Source organism: Stegostoma tigrinum, chromosome 44, assembly GCF_030684315.1.
Source record: "Stegostoma tigrinum isolate sSteTig4 chromosome 44, sSteTig4.hap1, whole genome shotgun sequence".
Classification (NCBI taxonomy): Eukaryota; Metazoa; Chordata; class Chondrichthyes; order Orectolobiformes; family Stegostomatidae; genus Stegostoma; species Stegostoma tigrinum.
This window is the reverse complement of record NC_081397.1, coordinates 9,333,405-9,355,845: the sequence shown is the minus strand read 5'-3', so window position 1 is coordinate 9,355,845 and position 22,441 is coordinate 9,333,405. Positions and strand designations below refer to the sequence as shown.

Here is a 22,441-nt window from a genome sequence, read left to right as displayed (position 1 = left end):
TATTCCATGTACGTCCATATGCTTATCCAATGACGACTTAAATGTACCGAAAGTTGGCAAATCTACTACTGATGCAGGCAAAGCGTTCCATTCCCTTACTACTCTGAGTAAAGAAACTACCTCAGAAATCTGTCCTATATCTTTCACCCCTCAATTTAAAGCTATGCCCCCTCGTGCTCGCCGTCACCATCCTAGGAAAAAGGCTCTCCCTATCCACTCTACCTAACCCTCTGATTATTTTATATGTTTCAATTAAGTCACCTCTCAACCTTCTTCTCTCTAATAAAAACAGCCTCAAGTCCCTCAGCCTTTCCTCGTAAGACCTTCCCTCCATACCAGGCAACATCCCAGTAAATCTCCTCTGCACCCTTTACAAAGCTTCCACATCCTCTCTTATAATGCGGTGACCAGAACTGTACACAGTACTCCAAGTGCGGCCGCACCAGAGTTTTGTACTGCTTCACCATAACCTCTTGGTTCCGGAACTCAATCCCACTATTAATAAAAGCTAAAACACTGTATGCCGCCTTAACAGCCCTGTCAACCTGGGTGGCAACTTTCAAGGATCTGTGTACATGGACACTGAGATCTCTCTGCTCATCTACACTGCTAAGAATCTTACCATGAGGCCTGTACTTTGCCTTCCGGTTACTCCTACCAAAGTGCATCACTTCACACTTGTCTGCATTAAACTCCATTTGCCACCTCTCAGCCCAGCTGTGCAGCTTATCGATGTCTCTCTGCAACATACAGCATCCTTCGTCACTATCCACAACTCCACCGATCTTAGTGTCGTCTGCAAATTTACTAACCCATCCTTCTACGCCCTCATCCAGGTCATTTATACAAATGACAAACAGCAGTGGACCCAACACCGACCCTTGCGGTACACCACTCGTAACTGGTCTCCAGGATGAACATTTCCCATCAACTACCACCCTCTTTTCTTTCAGCAAGCCAATTTCCGATCCAAACTGCTATATCTCCCACAATTCCATTCCTCCGCATTTTGTACAATAGCCTCTTGTGGGGAACCTTATCGAATTCCTTGCTGAAATCCATATACACCACATCAACCAGTTTACACTCATCTACCTGTTTGGTCACCTTCTCAAAGAACTCAATAAGGTTTGTGAGGCACAACCTTCCCTTCACAAAACCGCGCTGACAATCCCTAATCAATTTATTCTTTTCTAGATGATTATAAATCCTATCCCTTATATTGTTTTCCAACACTTTACCAACAACTGAGGTAAGGCTCAGTGGTCTATAATTACCAGGGTTGTCTCTACTCCCCTTCTTGAACAGGGGAACCACATTTGCTATCCTCCAGTCATCTGGCACTACTCCTGTAGACAATGACGAGTTAAAGATCAATGCCAAAGGCTCGGCAATCTCCTCCCTGGCCTCCCAGAGGATCAGAGGATAAATCCCATCCGGCCCAGGGGACTTATCTATCTTCACCTTCTGAAGAATTTCTAATACCTCTTCCGTGTGAAACTCAATCCCACCTAGTCTCATAGGCTGTATCTCAGTATTCTCCTCGATAACATTGTCATTTTCTAGAGTGAACACTGTTGAAAAATATTCATTTAGCGCTTCCCCTATCTCATCTGACTCCACACACAACTTACCACTACTATCCTTGATTTGGCCTAATCTTACTTTCCTCATTCTTTTATTTCTTAAATACCTATACCTCGCCCCGAAATGTCACCTTTCCTACTTCTAAGATGCTGCTTGGCCTGCTGTGTTCATCCAGCTCCACAGCTTGTTATCTCGGATTATCCAGCATCTGCGGTTCTATTTATTGCTGATACAAACAGATCAAATTGTTACAGAGTTACAATGACCATATATGGAGTAGGTATTGAGTACAAATATGGAAGGTAACTTTTGATGTTATCAGTGACTGAGGAGGACAGAAATAATAAACAAAAACAGAATTTTCGGGTAGAGCTCAGCAGGCCTGGCAGCATCTGTGAAGAGAAATCAGAATTAATGTTTCGGATCCATGTGACCTTTGTGCAGAACAGTGGAAGTGTTTGAAAAGTTAACTATGATTTCTCTTCACATGCTGCCAGACCTGCTTTGCGTTTCCAGCAAATTCCATTTTTGTTACTGACATACAGCACCGGAAGTTTTTTTGAATTTTTATTTAGGACTAAAATAATCTTTTGATGAATACATGTCCCATACAAAGACACAGAAATTAAATAATGTGAAATACAAATGCACTTTCCCTGCCAAAGCCTGACAAGTAGAGAATGCAACATGGACTGCCAGATGCAGAATAAAACTCTGCAAATAAATAAAACAAAAAATCCTAGTACAAGGTAAAACTAAGTATCTGTGATACCATAGAACCCTAAAAAACGAAACAGCACACTCTGACTCACAGGGCCAGCTTTTTAAAAAGAAAAATTAGCTTGTCTGTCCATTTCTACATGATATCTTTATCCTGATACACTATACCACAGATGGATAAATGAAAATGCCTCAGAAATACAGACCTGGTACATGTCAGCAGGAGGCCATTCAGCCCATTGTGCTTGCTCTAGAACATTTGTACTCTTTGACTGACAGAAAGCTCATAAACAACAAATGGAAATGGGATGAAAGCTCACTCTCTACACCCTCATAACTATTCTCTCAGATTGAAGCACAGTCACAGAATATCACTGGTGGCCAGAGAATAAAACCACTTTGATGCACAAGAGTAGAAATTGATTATTTTGGATTGAGAACTTCACTCACACAGTCACACAGCAAAAACTGGTATATTTGCAACAATTACTAAACTCATAAATGGACCTAACAGAAACGGAAAGGCATACATTAATAGTTGCTCTTGTTCACGTTGCAGTAACTGACAAGAAGAGAATGATGATAACACACACATTCTCATTGTTCAAAACAGGAGAGGGGTTCGACAGTTAATGGGAGGGCCCTGGGAAGTGTTCCCCAACAAAGACACCAAGGTGCTTGTGTGCGTAGTTCATTGAAAGTGGAGTCGCAAGTAGATAAGGTGGTGAAGCAAGTGTTTGCCTTCATTGGTCAGTGTATTGAGAATAGGAGTTGAGATGTCACGTTGTGGCTGTACAGGAAATTTGTTGAGTCCCACTTTTACTGCTTGAAGTTGTAGCCAACCTGCCGTGGGAAGGAAGTTGTTGAACTGGAGAGGGTGCAGAAAGTATTTACAAAGATGTTGCCTGGACTAGATGGTGTGAACTGTTTGGAGAGGGTGAACAGGCTCGGGCTTTCTACCCTGCAGCATCAGAGACTGAGGGGTGACCTTATAGAGGTTTATAAAATCATGAGGGGCATGGATAGGGTGAATAGCCATGGTCTTTCTTTCTTGGGTGGAGGAGCCCAAACCTTAAGGGCATGGTGAGAGGGTCAATGTTAAAAGAGACCTGAGGGAGATTTCTTTAGTGCAGAGTGTGTGGCATGTTTGGAACAAGCTGACAGAGGTACACCTTGTGGAGGGTACAATGATAAGTTTTAAACACCATTGGACGGGTAGATGAACAGGTCGACATGAGAGGGATATGTGCAAAATGCTGGCAAATGGGACGAGATCAGATTGGGATGTTAATCTATTGCAGACCAGTTGGATGAAAGGGTCTGTTCCCATTCTGTTTCACTCATGGACGCTGTGATGCTCGAGCTGATTCTGTACATAAATACAGATACTGCAAGGACAAGTCAGAGTCTGGGTATCCTGCAGTGAGTGTCTGGTCTCCTGCTTCCCCAAATCCTGTCCAACATCTAATGTGATCAAGTCAGGAATGTGATAGTTTAGCCCCACTTACCCGGATGAATGCAGCTCCAAAAACACACCAGAAGCAAGGTACAATCCAGGAGAGTAACACTTGATTGGCTGCACATCCGCAAACGTCCATTCCCTCAAACACCAATGCTCAAGCAGCAATGTGTACCTTCCAGAAGATGCACAGCTGGAATTCACCAACGCTCCATAGACAGTGCCTTCCAAGCCCACGACCACTTCCATCTAGATACCACTGTGACACAGGGTGCCATCCAATACTTATGTGTTGCTTTCGTGAGAATGTCCCATTTCTTTCATTTCTCTGTATGTTCTTTCAACATTGAATTAATATTTATGGGATAAAGGTCAAGGTGAATGAATACTACAGTTAACAGCTCACTTGGATCAGATATTGTCATTGTACAGTGGAGCAAATTGAATGGGCCAAATTTTAAATCTGCTGCTTTGATTCCTTGCAGGAGTGAAACTGCAGAACTTGGACAAAGACTCGGGGTGCAGTCAGAATTCAGGGCCATCGCAGTATTTCGTCAACCAGTCACCAGATCATGCGGGGAGAGGGCCACAGCCACCCCTCTTGAAGATGCAGTTACATCATTAATCTTTAGCTCAGATTGGAAAGCGAGAGTGATGATGCTCTGATTCTTGCAGTGCAATACATTTTGTGTTACAGTAATCCAATGCAACGGGATCACTGTACCCTTCCCCTTATTCTATATGACCAATCGTTTGAAACTCCTAATTGGAGATGGACCCACCAATAGCCAGGCCAAGGTTTGACACAATCTCATAATGAGTTTTGAGAAGATTTGTAGCTCAGGTTGAGGTTCTGGATGTGAGTCGGCTCACTGAGCTGGAAGGTTAGTTTTCAGACGTTTCGTCACCCTTTTTTTATTTGAAAAAATATACTTTTTTCATAAGATGTACAAAAAATAACACATTTACACACCTACCCAGTCATGCAGACCGCTTTGAGTTACCCAGGGGGTACATACACCAACTAAAGGAAAAAAAACAAACAAAGAAGAAAAAAAAACAAAGCAAAGAAAATACCCCGGCAGTCGTCCACCCGCACAGTCCCCGTTGGCCCCCTGACCAGTTGGGGAAGGCTCCAGCTGGGCCCAGTTACCAGATATGGCCCTTTTTACCATTCTGGATGAGGGGTTTCATACAGTGGTCTTTCCCCACCCCGACAACCCGGAGTCGATGGAGGAGGCGTCAGGTGATCCAGGGATGGGCGACGGTCCGGAAAGCAAGGAGGAGGGTGCGCCTGCAGGCCCAGTCACCGCAACCATCAGGCGGTAAGAGACAGCTGCAGGGGGGCTATAAGAGCTCCTCTGATGAGGGAGATTCGGAGGCGGCCCGCCCAAAGCAGAAGCTATAGATCTCAAGGGAGAAGGAAAGCAGCACCCCGCTTCCAGGTGACGGGAGGCGTCCTGAGGCTCTCTCCGACACCCAGCCACGTGCCGCTGGCGCCCTGGAGGGCCCCCTGGAATTTTCAGGTGGGAAGGAGAAAACAGCATGTCCCCAGCCTGATCCAGAGCCAGACTCTCCTGCCTCCCAACCCCCGCCGGGTGGATGCCACCCAGAAGGCAGCACACACGGATTCCTGAGCCTGGAGATCGTCCAGCAGTTATCCCGGGCAATGGGCATGAAGGGACAGATGGATGGGCTGGACCTTGAACTTGGGGAGGGTACTGTGTTCACTGCCCACAATGGGGGTATGAGTTGCGAGCATTAATGTGCGCAGCGTCAAGTCCACCGCAAGATGTGTGTCCATGTTGGCCTACCTGACCACCGTCAAGGCGGACCTCCTGTTTCTACAGGACTGTGGGATACTGCACCTCAGCAGGCACAGGGAAAAGGTCCAGCGCCTGGACCTGTGGGCCTTCGATCTGGTCGGGTGGTAACGACTGTCGCTCCTCGGGCCTGGCTATTCTGCTGCGGGGGCGCAACTTCGCCATCTCTCAAGTTCAGGAGGTGGTGGGGGGTCGCCACCTAGTGGTTGATGTCACCTACAGGAACGCTCTCCGGAGGCTGATCAATGTGTCCGCCCCAGCGGTACGGAGTGAGCGGTTGGCCGTCCTGCAGCGGCTTCCACCCCTGCTGGCTACGTCCAGGCCGGTCATCCTAGGCGGAGACTTCAACTGCATCATTGATGCAGATGGAAGATCCGGCGTGGTGGACAGCGGGTGGGGGGAGTCAACTGGTCGTCATGTCCAGATTCCTGATGGGCACGATGAATGACGCCAATCTGCTCTACGTCTTCTGTATCCCTGCCGACGGAGCCCAGCGGAGATGCACCTGGTCACGGCCAGACGGGTCTATCCGCTCAAGGATAGACTTCCTGTTTGTGTCACGGGTGTTCTCGCTCAGCTCCACCGACATCGAGCCGGTGTTCTTCTCTGACCACTGCCTCCTGCTGGCCGACTGTCACTTACAGGATGACCAGCAGGCCGGCAAGGGAACGTGGAAGCTCAACACGACTCTGTTGACCCCAGAGAACGTCAAGGAGCTTAAGAGGGAGTACACCAGTTGGAGAACAGTGAAACCCCTCTTTGAGACTCCGGGCAACTGGTGGGAGACAGTGAAGGAGAACATCAAGAGGTTCTTTGTCCTCAAGGGTGTTCGGAAGGCGAGAGAGAGGCGGGGAAAGCTGTCGCTACTCCAGAAAAGGGTGCAGAACTTGCTCCTTCTGCAGTCGATGGCAGTCAATGTCACGGAGGACCTCCGAGGTGAGGGGCCAGCAAGTCTCGCTCTTTGCCGCGGAGGCCTCCAGGATAATCTTCCAGTCCAGGGTCTGCTCCGTGGAGCAGGACAAGACGTGCTCGCATTTCTTCTTTCAGAAGGTGCACCAGGAAAGCTCTGTGCTCAGCCGGCTGAAGGAGGATGATGGCTCGGTGACGTCGTTCTTGGCCCGACATTTTGAGGATCAGCAGATCCTTCTATGCCGGACTGTACGACGTGAAGCCGACAGACAGCATGGCCTCCAAGTCGTTCCTGTCATCTATCACAGAGGTCTTAGATAACAGCACGAGGGAGTGGCTGGACCGGCCGATATCCCTGGATGAGCTGACTGGAGTCCTCAAGTCCTTGGTGTGGAATAAGACTCCTGGGAGCAACGGCTTACCGGTCGTGCTGTATTCCGCTCTGTGGGACCTGGTCGGCCAGGACATGCTGGAGGTGTACGATAGTGCGCTTTGGGCAGGGGAAATGTGCAAGTCCATGACGAAGGGCATCATCACCCTCATTTACAAGAGGAAGGGGGAGAGGGAAGAAATTAAGAATTGGCGTCCCATTTCATTATTGAACATGGACTACAAAATCCTGGCCAAGGCCATAGCCAACCGGGTCAGGTCTGTCCTGGAGTCGATAATTCACCCGAACCAAACCTGTGCTGTGCCTGGCAGGAAGATCGCTGAAAGCCTCACGCTGATCAGGGATATGATCGCCTACGTGGAGGACAGGAGGGTGAACACCTGCCTCGTCAGCCTGGACCAGGAGAAGGCCTTTGACAGGGTCTCTCATGCTTACGTGAGGGACATGCTCTCCAAATTGGGGTTTGGGGCAGGCATCCGCAATTGGATCCGGCTGCTCTACACCAACATCGTTAGCGCAGACTCGATCACCAGGTGGGAATTGGGCAATTTTCCCGTCAGATCTGGAGTCAGGCAGGGCTGCTCATTCTCTCCTGCCTTGTTCATGAGCTGTATGAAGCCCTTTGCCGCAACATCAGGGAGGACGTGAATCTGAAGGGCGTGACTATCCCAGACAGCGGAGGCCTTCAGGTCAAGACCTCCCTGTACATGGACGATGTCGCCATCTTCTGCACCGATCGTTGGTTGGTGGGGTAGGCTGTTGGACATCTGCGGCCAGTTTGAACTGGCCTCGGGTGCCAAAGTCAATAGGGGTAAGAGCGTGGCCATGTTCTTCGGGAACTGGGACGACTGCCCCTTCATCCCCTTCACCGTCAGGACAGTCTACCTGAAGGTGTTCTGTGTTTGTTTCAATGGAGCTGGAGCGTTCACTAAGACTTGGGAGGAGCATATCACCAAACTGAAGCAGAAGCTGGACAGGTGGACGCTCCGGTCCCCCTCCATCGCGGGTAAGAACCTGTTTTTCAGGTGCGAGGAGCTTTCGGTACTGTTGTATGTGGCGCAGGCCTGGCCTATTCTCTGGACCTGAGCCGCTGCGATCACCTGGGCCATCTTCCAGTTCATTTGGGGGTCAAGGATGGACTGGGTCCGCAGGGACACCATGTACAATACCTGGAAAACGCGGGAAATGATGTACCGAACGCCACCCTCGCCCTGATGGCTACCTTTGTGTGCGGCTGCATCAAGCTGTGAGTAGATCCTCAGTACGCAAACACCAAGTGTCACTACTTACTGAGGTTCTACCTGTCCCCGGTGTTGTGAAGGATGGGCCTGGCCTTGTTGCCGCAGAACGCTCCGAGTTGTTGTACCGTACCGTACCACCTGTCCTTGGTGGAGAAATTTTTGAAAGGAAACCCTTTTGACCACAAGGCCGTCAGGCAGTGGTCAGCACATAGTATCCTCGAGACTCGTTGGGAAAAGGAGAGGGTGGATCCCGTCGTGTGGTTCCCCATGCAGACTGCCAAAGTGGTTCGGCAGAATGCCTCTTCACCAGAACTTTCAAACAAGCACAAGGACATTGCTTGGCTGGCGGTGAGAGGGGCTCTGCCAGTGAGATCCTTTATGCATGCCCGGAATCTCTGCGCCACCGCACGCTGCCCTCGAGGTGGCTGCGGGGGTGCTGAGACTGTCGATCACCTCCTTCTGGAGTGTGCCTATGCACAGGAGGTCTGGAGGGGGATGCAGTGGTATTTGTCGAGGTTCGTCCCGAGCAGCTCCGTGACATGAGACTCTGTGCTCTACGGGCTGCTTCCCGGGACACACATTGAGACCAACATCATCTGCAACTGGAGGACTATCAATGCGGTGAAAGACGCTCTTTGGTCTGCCCGCAACTTGCTGGTCTGCCAGCTGAAATAACTGACCCTGACTGAGTGTTGCAGACTGGCTCACTCCAAGGTCCAGGACAACGTGCTGAGGGACGCTCTAAAGCTTGGGGCAGCTGCCGCGAAGGCGCCGTGGGGAAAACCACCGTATGAAACCCCTCGCCCAGAATAGAAAAAAGGTCCCTATCTGGTAACTGGGCCCAGCTGGTACCTTCCTCAACTAGTTAGGGGGCCAACGGGGACTGTGCAGGGAGACGACTGCCGGGGTATTTTCTTTGTTGTTTTTTCTTCTTTGTTTTGTTTTTGCCTTTCGTTGGTGTATGTACTCCCTGGCTAACCCGGAGCGGCTTGCATGACTGGGTCAGGGTATAAGTTTTTTTGTACATTGTATGAATAAAGTATGTTTTCTCAAATTAAAAAAAGCGACGAAATGGCTGAAAAATGAACCTTCAAGCTCAGTGAGCAAACTCACATCCAGGATGTTGCCACAGTTGGAGAGTTTGAGTTTCATGGAGAGAGTGAATAGACAGGGCTTATTGTGGTTTGTTTTGCAGCTTGTTTTCCATGGAGTGTCAGAGGCTGGGTGGTGACCGTATAGAAGATTATTCACGCTGTCCATGCCCCTCTTAATTTTATAATCAAGTTCTTTTGCCCACGGTAGAGGAGTCCAAATCTGGAGGGCATGGGTTTTGGATGAGAAAACTATGATTTAAAGGGAACTTAAGGTGGGCAATGTTTGCACACAGAGAGTGGTGCGGAATTGCAGTGAGCTGCCAGAGGAAGTGGAGGAGTTGAGTACAGCTACAACATTTAAAAGGCATCTGGACGGGTATATGAATAGGAAGGGCTTAGAGTGATGTGGGTCAAATGCTGGCAAATAGGACTAGATTAATTTCGGATATCTGGAAGCCATGGATGAGGTGGACCCACGAGTGTTGTACAATCGTCCACACTGCATGAATAGTGTCAGGTGGATAACTGCACTCCCATTTTCAGATCGCAGAGACTGACAGATATTCGACAAAGTTTCCCTCATTTAAAATCGAATTCTTAACACAATACAGCTTATTGTGTACTGCAGAAATTACAGAGTGAAGAAACAAAATAATGTTATACATGAAACGTTGCTGTGAGCAGAATAAATGCATTGTCGCAAATAAAACCTCTCAGGTACTGTGTTCATTAAATGGCAACAACTAGTTACATTTAAAGTGATCGGTATACAAAATTTCGTTTGTGTTTCACTTTCCGTTGCATATCCTGGCAGATCCACGTTGTGTCCCACAGTAACCAATCACAGAAAAGCTAATCACATGGTCTGAGATTCTTCAAAACTGCCCAATCATGAACCAGAGTTTCCCCCATCCCTCATTAGCATTGCTGACGTGGTCAGGCTATAAAAAGCGAGCTCCGCGCCCATTTTCCTTTATTGTGTGTCTGGAAGTGATCGTTTCTATGGCCGATGAGAAGAAAGCGCAGCAAGCCTCCAGGAAGGGCGCTAAGAAAATCATCAAGAAGGCACCGGGGAAAGCCGGCAAGAGAAGGAAACGGTCCAGGAAAGAAAGTTACGGCATCTACATCTACAAAGTGATGAAGCAGGTTCACCCCGACACCGGCATCTCCTCCAAGGCGATGAGCATCATGAACTCGTTCGTCAACGATATTTTTGAGCGTATCGCGGGGGAGGCTTCCCGCCTGGCCCATTACAACAAGCGCAGGACCATCAGCTCCCGGGAGATCCAGACCGCGGTGCGGCTGCTGCTGCCCGGGGAGCTGGCCAAGCACGCCGTGTCGGAGGGTACAAAGGCGGTGACCAAGTACACCAGCTCTAAGTGAGACCCCACATTGTGCTGAGAAAACACATCGAAAACCCAACGGCTCTTTTCAGAGCCACCCACAACTTCGCTGAAACAGCTGAACCAACTTTGTGCAAATGATTTTCGGTATGTATTAGTAATGTCAGTCGGCTTTTTAAAAATAATGTAATTGTTTTAGAACTCGATGTGTCGTCCCTCATCTGCCCTTTATTTTAGGTTGCAGCCATACCTTGTCTCGTTTCCCTGTATCTGCAAAGAGCATAATTATCTCCAATGAATCATTTATCAACAACTTCCACTTTTTGAACCATTTTTCGTTTGTAAATGATTCTCGGTGTCTATAATTAATGTCTCTAATCTTTATCTTTGTTTACACAAACGTTCTAAACATTAACGTGCGGTCCCTGTCCCTCTGTCGGTTACTTTCGGTTGCCTTCCTATCCAGTCTCTCCTCCCTCCCTGTACAGAAAGCACATTCATCGTCAGTCAGTCATTTTTTTTGCAACAACTCCTGTGTTCCAGTTATTATTTACCCCTTGATCAGGAATTTCACCCCCTAGAAAGAAAACTAACTGCTCGAGTCCCATGAACAGATCTTGCAGAATACTTGTCATTTCAGGATTTCAGCTGTCGGTGAGAGGCTTTCAAAATGAGCTGAGATAAAGCCAGAGCCAGGATTGCAGTCGCAAGTGTGAAACTGTGTTCAAGGAGAATATGGGAGGGCAACTTCCAACTATTGTTTCAAGTTTTAACCCGTTCACCCCGAAAAACGTTGTGTAAGTTTTTATAAATACATCAGCGTGCACTTGTAATGTGCAAGTGAATTAAATTCTAAGAAAAATTAAACTGTTCAATCCTCTTTGTAAAACTTTACCCACTATGTTGAAGGGTTTTTCCAACTTGTCCCAATAGGGTATGAAGGCTGGATTCAGCCGTGGTAATGAAAAGTTATGATCGCTTATTTGAGTCCCATTAAGAGAAATGCCGTGCGATTCCTTTTTCAATTTCCAAATCTGTAAGGGAATTTATCCGATTTTTTTATCAGTTTGCAGTGTGTGGGGCTTTCTGCTGTCGGTGAGACACTTTCAAAATGAGCCGAGACCGACCGGAAAGACTGATCCAGCACAATAAGTGAGGGCTATTTTACCATGTTTTCTGAAAACGGTGTTGCTTAGGAAGTGACAGATTGTGAAGTGAACATTTTTAACTGAAAGGAAATTAAATCGTAAGCATGAACGCAAAAATCCTGGTTAAAAACTCTTGGTCGTATTGCCCATGTTGGCGGGCTTTTCAAATCGGACAGAAAACGGTTTATGATTTGGCGCCGGTATTTTCCTACGGTTTCCACGCAGAGGAATTTTGTTTTATTTTCAAATCTCCCCGCGGGTTCTATCCGGTTTTGCAGAAAGCTGTAAATGAGGCTTTGTTGTCGGCGGGAAAATTTCCAAGTGAACCGAGAGGAAAGCAGAACAGCTGCCGGACTGGCATCGCAAAAGTGGAAATATTGTTGATCTTGTGCAATCGGGAGAGCGATTGTAAAATATTGTTTAAAGCAGGAATGCGCTCAAAGGGAAAGAAACAGTTGTGTGATACTTTTATCAATATAACCGGGTGCTGATGTGTAATAAATTCAATCTGTGCAGAGAATAACTTTCGGCGGGCTTTTCTTTCCCGCTTCCACTTATTATTCAGTTTTTGCGGGGAAAAAAGAACTTCAAGATCAAAAATAGACGGATTCAACTAGGCCGGGGAATCAGATTGTGTCAAGTATACAGTGTATTCTAAAAGTAAATTATCTGGAATATGAACGCATTCTTCTTTGTAAATCTTCTACCCGTTTTGAAACTATTGGATGGCTTTTCGAGTTTGAAAGAAAGCGGTTGATGATTTGGTGCCGGGGTTTTCCGGCCTCCTCCCCGGGCCCTCTCCGGATTGGTGAGTGAAGCAGATATCTGATTGGACATTGAAACGACATTAGGAGATACTGAAAAATGTGACCAATCAGCAATGGCCGCACCCCCATTCCTCCCGAAGGTATAAGAGGGCGGGATGTGGCCGCATTGCAGAATTCTCTGTGAAAGTGTTTGAGAGACTGTGGCGATGTCTGGGAGAGGAAAGGGCGGTGGCGGGAAAGCTCGGTCGAAGGCGAAGTCCCGGTCGTCCCGGGCTGGGCTGCAGTTCCCGGTGGGCCGTGTTCACAGGCTCCTGAGAAAGGGTAACTATGCTGAGCGTGTGGGTGCCGGAGCGCCGGTCTATCTGGCTGCGGTGCTCGAGTACCTGACGGCTGAAATCCTCGAGCTGGCCGGTAACGCGGCCCGGGACAACAAGAAGACCCGCATCATCCCCAGGCACCTCCAGCTGGCCGTGCGCAACGACGAGGAGCTCAACAAGCTGCTGGGAGGGGTGACCATCGCTCAGGGCGGGGTGCTGCCTAATATCCAGGCCGTGCTGCTGCCCAAGAAAACCGCCGCTGGGGGCGCCACTAAAAAGTGAAGGGGCCGTTCTGTAACCTGACAACCAAAGTCTCTTTTCAGAGCCACCCACAAAATCAGTGCAAAGCAGCTAGACTGTCACTGCTGGTTGATTAATTTTCATTTTATGTGCAAACATAATTCCTTTTATTTTTTTCCCTAACCGAGATAAAACTGGAGCAGCTACCGGACACGACGAATAAAGTCTGAGGTTTTACTGCAGGGACAGCGACTTGAAATAATAACTCAAAGCGGTATCCCCATCAATACGCTGACAGGGAACAAAGGACATGCAATAAGTCGCCGCAACAAAGAGGCCATTCGATACGAAACCGACCCGCCTCAGAGGATCGAATGAATACATTAGTGGGAGATTTGGTCGTGCAATTGAAATTTTGCCCAACGCATAAAAATTGTTTGTATGTTTTGATGGGCTTTTCGATTTGGTGACCTTTTCCCACCACCACCCTCCGTCAAGCTCCGTTATAGCTGGCAATACGCCCAGTGAAGAAATTTGCCCACGGAGGCGTTTCAATCGGAAACTTATAAAATATGGGGTGCAATATTTCAATTGTGTTATGATTTCTGAACATTTATGAACCTGATTGCCCCGAGTTACCTTTTGTCTTTAATGTGAATTAGTGTATCTCAGAACCAACAAATTTCTCTAACAGAAATTATGGGAACTGCAGATGGTGGAGTATCCAAGCTGTGTAGCTAGATGCACACAGCACGCTCAGCAATATCCCGACACGTCAGCTTTTCTGCTTCTGAGATGTTGCTTGACCTGCTGCGTTCCTCCAGATACACACTTCTGTTGTCTAAGCTTCTGCAACAGCTGTGGCATTGAATCACATCGATAGCTCGCTGTGGGTTTACATTAATTAAAGTTCATAGTTCCTAACTCCCGCACCAGGCGCTGGAACGGCAGTTTGCGGATCAGCAGCTCGGTGGATTTCTGGTAGCGGCGGATCTCCCGTAGAGCCACCGTGCCGGGCCGGTAGCGATGAGGCTTCTTCACTCCACCCGTGGCCGGAGCGCTCTTGCGGGCCGCTTTGGTCGCCAGCTGCTTGCGAGGAGCTTTTCCTCCGGTGGATTTGCGCGCTGTCTGCTTGGTTCTAGCCATTCTCTTCAACTCTCTGCAACAAACACGCAAGCTGCTGCTGTCACTGCCGAGCCTGCTGCGGCGGTGCCAATTTATGGGAATGGAGAGCCCGCCCTAGAGCTGGGATTGGATACAGTCCCGTCCCTCAACCCCTCTGAGAAAGGGGAACTGCAGATGCTGGAGAATCCAAGATAATAAAGTGTGAAGTTGGATGAACACAGCAGGCCAAGCAGCATCTCAGGAGCACAAAAGCTGACGTTTCGGGCCTAGACCAAACAGCTCCGGAAGGTACGGAAAAGGCAATAAAATAATTGTTGAATTCAGATTGGTTAACCTGAAATGACAGTTTGTCAATTTGAAAAAAGCCCGCCGATTTTAGGTTAAATATTTAAAGGAAAAATAATGTCCGACGACGATAAAATCTGTACTTTGTGGGATTTTTTAAAAACCAAACTTACAGTTAACGCGGAAAAGACGCGGGTTCATTGCCTGATCTGTCTCTAACAAGCAGGAGTAAAGCGGGGTGTTTTAACAAAGCCCAGATAAACGAATCAACCGGCCGCCTACCCCCCGTTAATGAATCTAAAAAACACCGCCGATTTAAGCATATTCAAAGCTAATAGGGTACTAAAGCTACACAATCTCAATTAATCGGCTCATTTTTATTTCACCCAGATATAAATAGTCCGAAAACTGTCACAGAGGGTAACAAGTCATTAAAATATCTGCATGCTTCCTTGAATGAAAACTGAACTGAATTCCTGGGAGGAATGAAATAGAAAAACTGCAATATGTAACATTTAGCATCAGGGCGAAATTACAAATCGAGATCTGAAATCCGGCTGCGGCACGGTACACCCTCGCTGTGTGCTGCCTTTCCTGTGCTCAGGTCTCCGTTCTCACTGCTTGATCTTTCTCTAACATTGGACACGAAATTAGTGTATTTTTGTAATGGAATGAGCCAAAATTAAAAGTCGCGAAAAATGTGAAATAACCAGCTGCAGTACACTGTCCCTTCCATATGTGCTGCCTTTTCCCATCCTCGGGTCTCCGCTCTCAATCGGAGGGTTTGGGTGGCTCTGAAAAGAGCCTTTGGGGTCGCTGGAAAAGGGACGAGTTGCTCAGCCGCCGAATCCATACAGAGTGCGGCCCTGGCGTTTCAGAGCGTACACCACATCCATGGCAGTCACCGTCTTGCGCTTGGCGTGCTCAGTGTAGGTCACCGCATCCCTGATCACATTCTCCAGGAAAACCTTCAGCACCCCGCGGGTCTCCTCGTAGATCAAGCCCGAGATGCGCTTGACCCCGCCACGGCGAGCCAGGCGCCGGATGGCTGGTTTCGTGATGCCCTGGATGTTATCACGGAGCACTTTGCGGTGCCGCTTCGCTCCGCCTTTTCCCAGGCCTTTGCCTCCTTTGCCTCTTCCAGACATCACGCTTTTTCACTGTAATCGCTGCCGAATGAGAGTGGAGCTGCCTCGCCTTCCATTTTTATACAGCCCGCCCCGACCTGACTGAGAAAGAGCTGACAGAGAGTGTGAGGCGGCCCAGGCAGGAAACTGAGTGACAGACAGTGAAATGTCCAGCTCCGCCTCCAGCTTACGCCCGCCCCCAACTGGATCTGGAACTAAGATATCAACGTGTGAAGCTGGATGAACACAGCAGGCCAAGTAGCATCTCAGGAGCACAAAAGCTGACGTTTCGGGCCTAGACCCTCCATCAGAGAGGGGGATGGGTGAGAGTTCTGGAATAAATTGGGAGAGAGGGGGAGGAGGACCGAAGATGGAGAGAAAAGAAGATAGGTGGAGAGGAGAGTAGAGGTAGGGAGGTGTGGAGGGGATAGGTCAGTCCAGGGAAGACGGACAGGTCAAGGAGGTGGGATGAGGTTAGTAGGTAGGAAATGGAGGTGCGGCTTGAGGTGGGGGGAAGGGATGGGCGAGAGGAAGAACAGGTTAGGGAGGCAGAGACAGGCTGGGCTGGTTTTGGGATGCAGTGGGGGGAGGGGATGAGCTGGGCTGGTTTTGGGATGCGGTGGGGGAAGGGAAGATTTTGAAGCTGGTGAAGTCCACATTGATACCATTGGGCTGCAGGGTTCCCACGTGGAATATGGGTTGCTGTTCCTGCAATCTTCGGGTGGTATCATTGTGGCACTGCAGGAGGCCCATGATGGACATGCATTCATCCAGATTGAATTCTCTAAGTCATTTTCCAGCCCATCGAGGTATTTGATCAAGATCCATTTGTAATCTTAGGACACGTTCTCCCCTTAATACTATGCTACACACTTTGTTATCATCCACAAACGTGTTTACCATGACTTCTCATTCAGATCATTTATATAATGACAAGCAAAAGAGGACTCAGTCCCAATCCCTGGGGAACACTTCTGGATGACAGGCCTACAGTCCAAAAAGCAACCCTCCATCTTCACTCTCTGTCTCTTGCCATTCAGCCAATTATACCTTGCTTCCCTTTGCAACAAGTGTGCCACCCTACACCATGCTGAACTCATATAATGTGTTGAATGTGGCTGGTTTCTGTGGTAGGGAATTTCAAAAGATCACCACTTTCTAAATAAAGAGACTCTCACCTACTCAGCCAGGAATGACTTATCCTTTCTCCTAAAAATATGACTACTAGCAACATGAATATTCTTTTTGCATTTACATTTTCTTGGTCTGACAGTGTCTTACAGATTTCTAAGAGAATCCCTCATTCTTCTGAATTTCAGCATATTCACAACCAATTCAACCTCTCCTTCATCCCAGTAAGCTGCCTGTTAAAATTATATTCACAGCAATCTCATCCTTACTCAGTAAGAAGGCCAAAGCTGCTCTCAATATTCTAACTGCTTTCTCACAGATGTCCTGATAAATTGTCACAATTCACTGTTTCCCCATGCTCAAATCCACGTTCCACAAAGGCCAACATACCTCTCGCCTTCCTCACTGTCTGCTGCACCTGCATACTTACTTTCAATGATTTGTGTATGAGACACACAGGTCTTGTTGCAAATATCACTGTGTCACTTTATCGACATTCAGAAAATGACCTCCCTTCCTTTTATTTTGTTACCAAATTGGATAACCAAACAGTTACCCACATTAAACAGTGTCAGATATTCATTTGCCCACTGTCTCGATTTCATCCCACACAATGCATCCTCTTTTAGAGCTGACCATCCAACTAACTTTGTGTCATTTTAAAACCTGGAGATATTACATTTGTTTCCCTCATCCAAATCACTGTGAATGTATTGCAAAGAGTTTTCATCCTAAAACTGATTCTTGCCATTGAGAAAAAAAATCCATTCATTCCCCCTTCGAGTTTCCTATTATCCAGCTAATTAAAAATAAAATCATTCAGAATGCTTTGCACCAATCACATTTCCTTGATGTTCACATGCTAATATCTTATGTTGGATTTTGTTAAAAAGTTTTTTCTTGTAAATTAAAATGAACTCATCTGCTTTATCATCCCTACTCCAGTAGATTTGTCAGGCTGGGAACATAGAACAGTACAGCAGACGAGCAGTTCTTTCAAATCCATGCTGACTTTGTCTGATCGTGATATTTTATCCCAATTATCTGCATTTTTCCCCCCTGCAGGCTGACTGGTCTAAAATTACAAGTTTTACCTCTACACACCTCTTACAAATAGATTGTTTACATTAGCTACCCTCCAATCTTTGGAAGTTATTGTAGCTCCTATGAAGATCTGGAACATCGCCATCAATACACCCACTATGAGCTCTGGGATATTAGTTATCCGTCCCTGGTTCCCAGCCTTCAGTCCTATCAATTTTCCCAACACAATTTACTGAACAATACTGACTTGATTCAGTTTCTCCATCTCATTCAACTCTCTTTTCCCCAACATTCCTGACGTGTTATGTGTGTCATCCTATGTGAACATAGAACGACAGTGAGTATTCAGTTGGATTTTCATTGTAAGTGAGGTACATTTGTGTTTATCAACGTAGGTTTATTTCCATTCTCCTTTTACATATTTATCAAGACATTAAAAGTTAGTTTTTAATGGCTTCTGCAATTATAACCTTTTCCTCATTTCCTCATTCATAATCAATGCATTCGTTTATTCCTTCTTTCCTGATTTTAAATTGTTCCCCAGCTTCAGGTACTTTTAATTTTTTTCAAGTTCTTTTTCTCAATTTGTACGCCTCTTCCTTGGGTCAAAAACGGTGTTAAATTGACCTCTTAAATGACTGTTTTGTAAACTGTAAAAAGAGCACCTTCCATACTGACGAATACATCCATTTAAACGCTTTTGGGCAGCTGATGAGGAGGAACACGTTCTTGATATAGAGCAAGTTCTCCTCCAAGCCACGCACCACACTAACTTAGAAATATATCCCTCGCTTCACTGTCGCTGGATCAAGACCCTGGAACTTCCTACTAAGGCCAATGTGAGAATACATAGGCTATAAGATAACAAGTTGTAGAGGTGGATGAACGCAGCTGGCCAAGCAGCTGCTTCGGAGCAGGAAAGCTGACATTTCGGGCCTAGGCCCTTCTTCAGAAAATGATTGTTTCTGGAAAATAGTGTGAAAAGCAGCGCATGCGCGATACTGGTTCATTCCCCACACGAAGATGCTGGAGGAGCGCATGCGTGAGGCCCTCCCCCAGCGCTACCATTGGGGGGCATTGACTCAGTGAGTGGAAGCGGTTTGTTTGAAACACCGCAATGGAGAGACCAGCGCCCAGGGAAGCGAGGGAACAGCAGGCTCCTTCCAGCAGCGCATCGAGATGTGAGTCTGGGGCACGGAGGGGGCTCCGAGACCGGCATTGATTCGGGCTCAGTTCAGGGAGAACCGGGGGCTGTTGGTATGAGGCGGAGCGGAGCAGGAACTGGTCCCGGAACTTGGAGTGAGCGGCCTGGGGGCGGGGAGAGAGAGGCCTTTCTCGGGCTGTGTGTGGGCCTGCTGAGGGAGACACAGCGGCAAGAAGCTGCTGCTGGGGGTCAGGCTTGTGATATTTAATTCTCCGAACGCTGATGGTAATTCCTCGTTTCGCTTCTGTTTCACGTTGTTTGTTGCGAATTGGCATTGAATCGTAAAGAAGTCACAGTCCATGCAAATGTGTTAATCATGTAAAGGATAAACACAGCACTCGTATTGCTTTTGTTTGAAATAGTGCCTGTTGTTCTTCCCTTAAAGAGGTAGTGTATTGGGAGCTCGGCATTGAACTGTGTAAGCATTCAAATCATCGACGGTACAGGTGTTGGTTTCCTTTTGTATCTTAGTAAATTGTTTTAGAATTTCGCACAAAGAAAGAGACGAGAAGGAGCTCAGGTAAATTATGGAGCCAACTCTTCTCTGTTTGAATTGTTGGCTTCAAAACAAGGAAGTATGATGAGTATTAATCAATGGACAATAGGTGCAGGAGTAGGCCATTCGGCCCTTCGAGCCAGCACTACCATTGATTATGATCATGGCTGATCATCCACAATCAGTATCCTGTTCCAGCCTTATCCCCATAACCCTTGATTCCACTATCTTTAAGAGCTCCGTCTATCTCTTTCTTGAAAGCATCCAGAGAGTTGGCCTCCACTGGCTTCTGGGGCAGAGCATTCCATATATCCACCACTCTCTGGGTGAAGAAGTTTTTCCTCAATTCTGTTCTAAATGCCCTACCTCTTATTTTTAAACTGTGTCCTCTGGTTCTGGACTCCCCCATCAACGGAAACATGTTTCCTGCCTCCAGATTGTCCAATCCCTTAATAATCTTATACGTGTCAATCAGATCCCCTCTCATCCTCCTAAACTCAAGTGGAGACAAGCCCAGTCGCTCCAATCTTTCAACATATGATAGTCCTGCCATTCTGGGAATTGACCTTGTGAACCTACGCTGCAAACCCTCAATAGCCAGAATGTCCTTACTCAAATTTGGAGACCGAAACTGCACACAATACTCCAGGTGCGGTCTCACCAGGGCCCTGTACAGCTGCAGAAGGACCTCGTTGCTGCTGTACTCAATTTCTCTTGTGATGAAGGCCAGCATGCTATTAGCTTTCTTCACTACCTGCTACACCTGCATGCTTGCTTTCATTGACTGATGTACAAGAACACCTCGATCTCGTTGTGCTTCCCCTTTACCTAACTTGACTCCGTTGAGATACTAATCTGCCTTTCTGTTCTTGCCACCAAAGTGGATAACCACACATTTATCCACATTAAACTGCATCTGCCATGCATCCGTCCACTCACCTAGCCTGTCCAAGTCACCTGTATTCTAATAAGATCCTCCTCACATTTCACACTGCCACCCAACTTTGCGTCATCAGCAAATTTGCTAATATTACCTTTAATGCTTTTGTCTATATCATTAATATATTTCGTAAACCGCTGCGGTCCCAGCACCGAACCTTGTGGTACCCCACTGGTCACTGTCTGCCATTCTGAAAGGGACCCGTTTATCACTACTCTTTGCTTCCTGTCAGCCAGCCAATTTTCAATCCAACTCAGTATTTTGCCCCCAATACCATGTGTCCTAATCTCACTCACTAATCTCCTATGCGGGACTTTATCAAAGGCTTTCTGAAAGTCCAGGTACACTACATCCGTGGGCTCTCCCTTATCCATCTTCATAGATACATCCTCAAAAAATTCCAGAAGATTAGTCTAGCACAATTTCCCCTTCGTAAATCCACACTGACTCTGACCTATTCTCTTACTGCTATCCAAATGAGTCGTAATTTCATCTTTTATAATTGACTCCAGCATCTTTCCCACCACTGACGTCAAGCTAACCGGTCTGCAATTTCCTGTTTTCTCTCTCCCTCCTTTCTTGAAAAGTGGGAATACATTTGCCACCCTCCAATCCGCAGGAACTGATCCTGCATCTATAGAACCTTGGAAAATAATTACCAACGCGTCCACAATTTCTAGAGCCCACCTCCTTAAGTACCCTGGGATGCACACCATCAGGTCCCGGGGACTTGTGAGCCTTCAGACCTAACAGTCTATCCAACACCATTTCCTGCCTAATATAAATACTCTTCAGTTCGTCCATTACCCTCGGTCCTTCAGCCACTACTGCATCTGGGAGATTGCTTGCGTCTTCCCTAGTGAAGACAGATCCAAAGTACCTATTCAACTCATTTGCCATTTCCTTGTTCCCCATAATAAATTCACCCGTTTCTGACTTCAAGGGCCCAATTTTAGTCGGAAGCATTTTTTTTCTTTTCACATACCTAAAAAAGCTTTTACTATCCTCCTTTATATTTTTGGCTAGTTTTCCTTCATAGCTCATTTTTTCCTCTGTGTATTGCCTTTTTAGTTATCCACTGTTGCTCTTTAAAAGCTTCCCAGTTCTCCGGCTTCCCACTCATCTTTGCTATGTTACACTTCTTCTCTTTTATTTTTATCGAGTCCTTAACTTCCCTCGTCGGCCATGGCTGCCCCCGCCTCTCCTTTGGATCTTTCTTCCTCTTTGGTATGAACTGATCCTGCACCTTCTGCATTATATCCAGAAATACCTGCCATTGTTGTTCCACTGCCATCCCTGCTAGGGTATTGAACCACTGAACTTTGGCCAGCTCCTTCCTCATAGCTCCATAGTTCCCTTTATTCAACTGCAAGACTGACACTTCCGATTCTCCCTTCTCCCTCTCAAACTGCAGATTAAAACTTATCATTTTATGGTCACTACCTCCTAATGGCTCCTTTACTTGGAGGTCCCTGATCAAATCCGGTTCATTGCACAACACCAGATCCGGAATTGCCTCCTCCCTGGTAGGGTCCAGTACAAGCTGTTCTAAGAATCCATCTCGGAGGCACTCTACAAACTCCCTTTCTTGGGGTCCAGTACCATCCTGATTCTCCCAGTCTACCCGCATGTTGAAATCTCCCATAACAACTGTAGTGATACCTTTGTGACAGGCCAATTTCAACTCTTGATTCAACCTGCACCCTACCTCCTGACTACTGTTTGGGGGTCTGTAGATAACTCCCATTAGGATCTTTCTACCCTTAGAATTTCTCAGCTCTATCCACACTGACTCTACATCTCCTGACTCTATGTCCCCCCTTGCAAGGGACCGAATATCATTCCTCACCAACAGGGCTACCCTACCCCCTCTGCCCACCAGTCTGTCCTTTCGATAGCACGTATAGCCTTGAATATTCATTTCCCAGCCCCTGTCCACTTGAAGCCACGTCTCAGTTATCCCCACAACATCATACTTGCCAACTTCCAACTGAGCCTCAAGCTCATCCGCCTTATTTCTTATGCTTCGTGTATTCATATATAATATTTT

The 22,441-nt window shown here is 47.1% G+C and overlaps 4 protein-coding genes across 5 annotated transcripts in view; 2 read left to right on the top strand and 2 right to left on the bottom strand.

The window, feature by feature from the left end:
- The window catches only part of LOC132206967 (uncharacterized), a 405,704-nt gene that overhangs the window by 18,110 nt on the left and 365,153 nt on the right, over positions 1 to 22,441 (top strand). The gene's annotated exons all lie outside the window — the stretch shown is intronic.
- On the top strand, positions 2,495 to 10,672 carry LOC132207019 (late histone H2B.L4-like). 2 transcript variants are annotated; one of them, XM_059642207.1, is made up of 2 exons: positions 2,495 to 2,516; positions 10,255 to 10,672. In XM_059642207.1, the coding sequence occupies exons 1-2, from the start codon at positions 2,495 to 2,497 to the stop codon at positions 10,605 to 10,607; spliced, it is 375 nt and encodes a 124-aa protein (XP_059498190.1). In that variant the 3' UTR covers positions 10,608 to 10,672. The 2 variants fall into 2 exon arrangements, with proteins under 2 accessions (XP_059498190.1, XP_059498188.1); XM_059642205.1 differs by lacking the exon at positions 2,495 to 2,516 and having other exon boundaries at positions 10,227 to 10,672.
- Positions 13,675 to 14,206, bottom strand: LOC132207048 (histone H3.2). Its single transcript, XM_059642240.1, has one exon. It carries the CDS (start codon positions 14,183 to 14,185, stop codon positions 13,940 to 13,942), a length of 246 nt encoding a protein of 81 aa, XP_059498223.1. The 5' UTR covers positions 14,186 to 14,206; the 3' UTR covers positions 13,675 to 13,939.
- Positions 15,286 to 15,597, bottom strand: LOC132207035 (histone H4). Its single transcript, XM_059642225.1, has one exon. The coding sequence runs from the start codon at positions 15,595 to 15,597 to the stop codon at positions 15,286 to 15,288; it is 312 nt and encodes a 103-aa protein (XP_059498208.1).

Coding starts and splice junctions, on each gene's coding strand:
- LOC132207035 (XM_059642225.1), bottom strand. CDS start 15,597: ATGTCTGGAAGAGGCAAAGGAGGCAAAGGCCTGGGAAAAGGCGGAGCG.
- LOC132207019 (XM_059642205.1), top strand. CDS start 10,227: ATGGCCGATGAGAAGAAAGCGCAGCAAGCCTCCAGGAAGGGCGCTAAG.
- LOC132207048 (XM_059642240.1), bottom strand. CDS start 14,185: ATGGCTAGAACCAAGCAGACAGCGCGCAAATCCACCGGAGGAAAAGCT.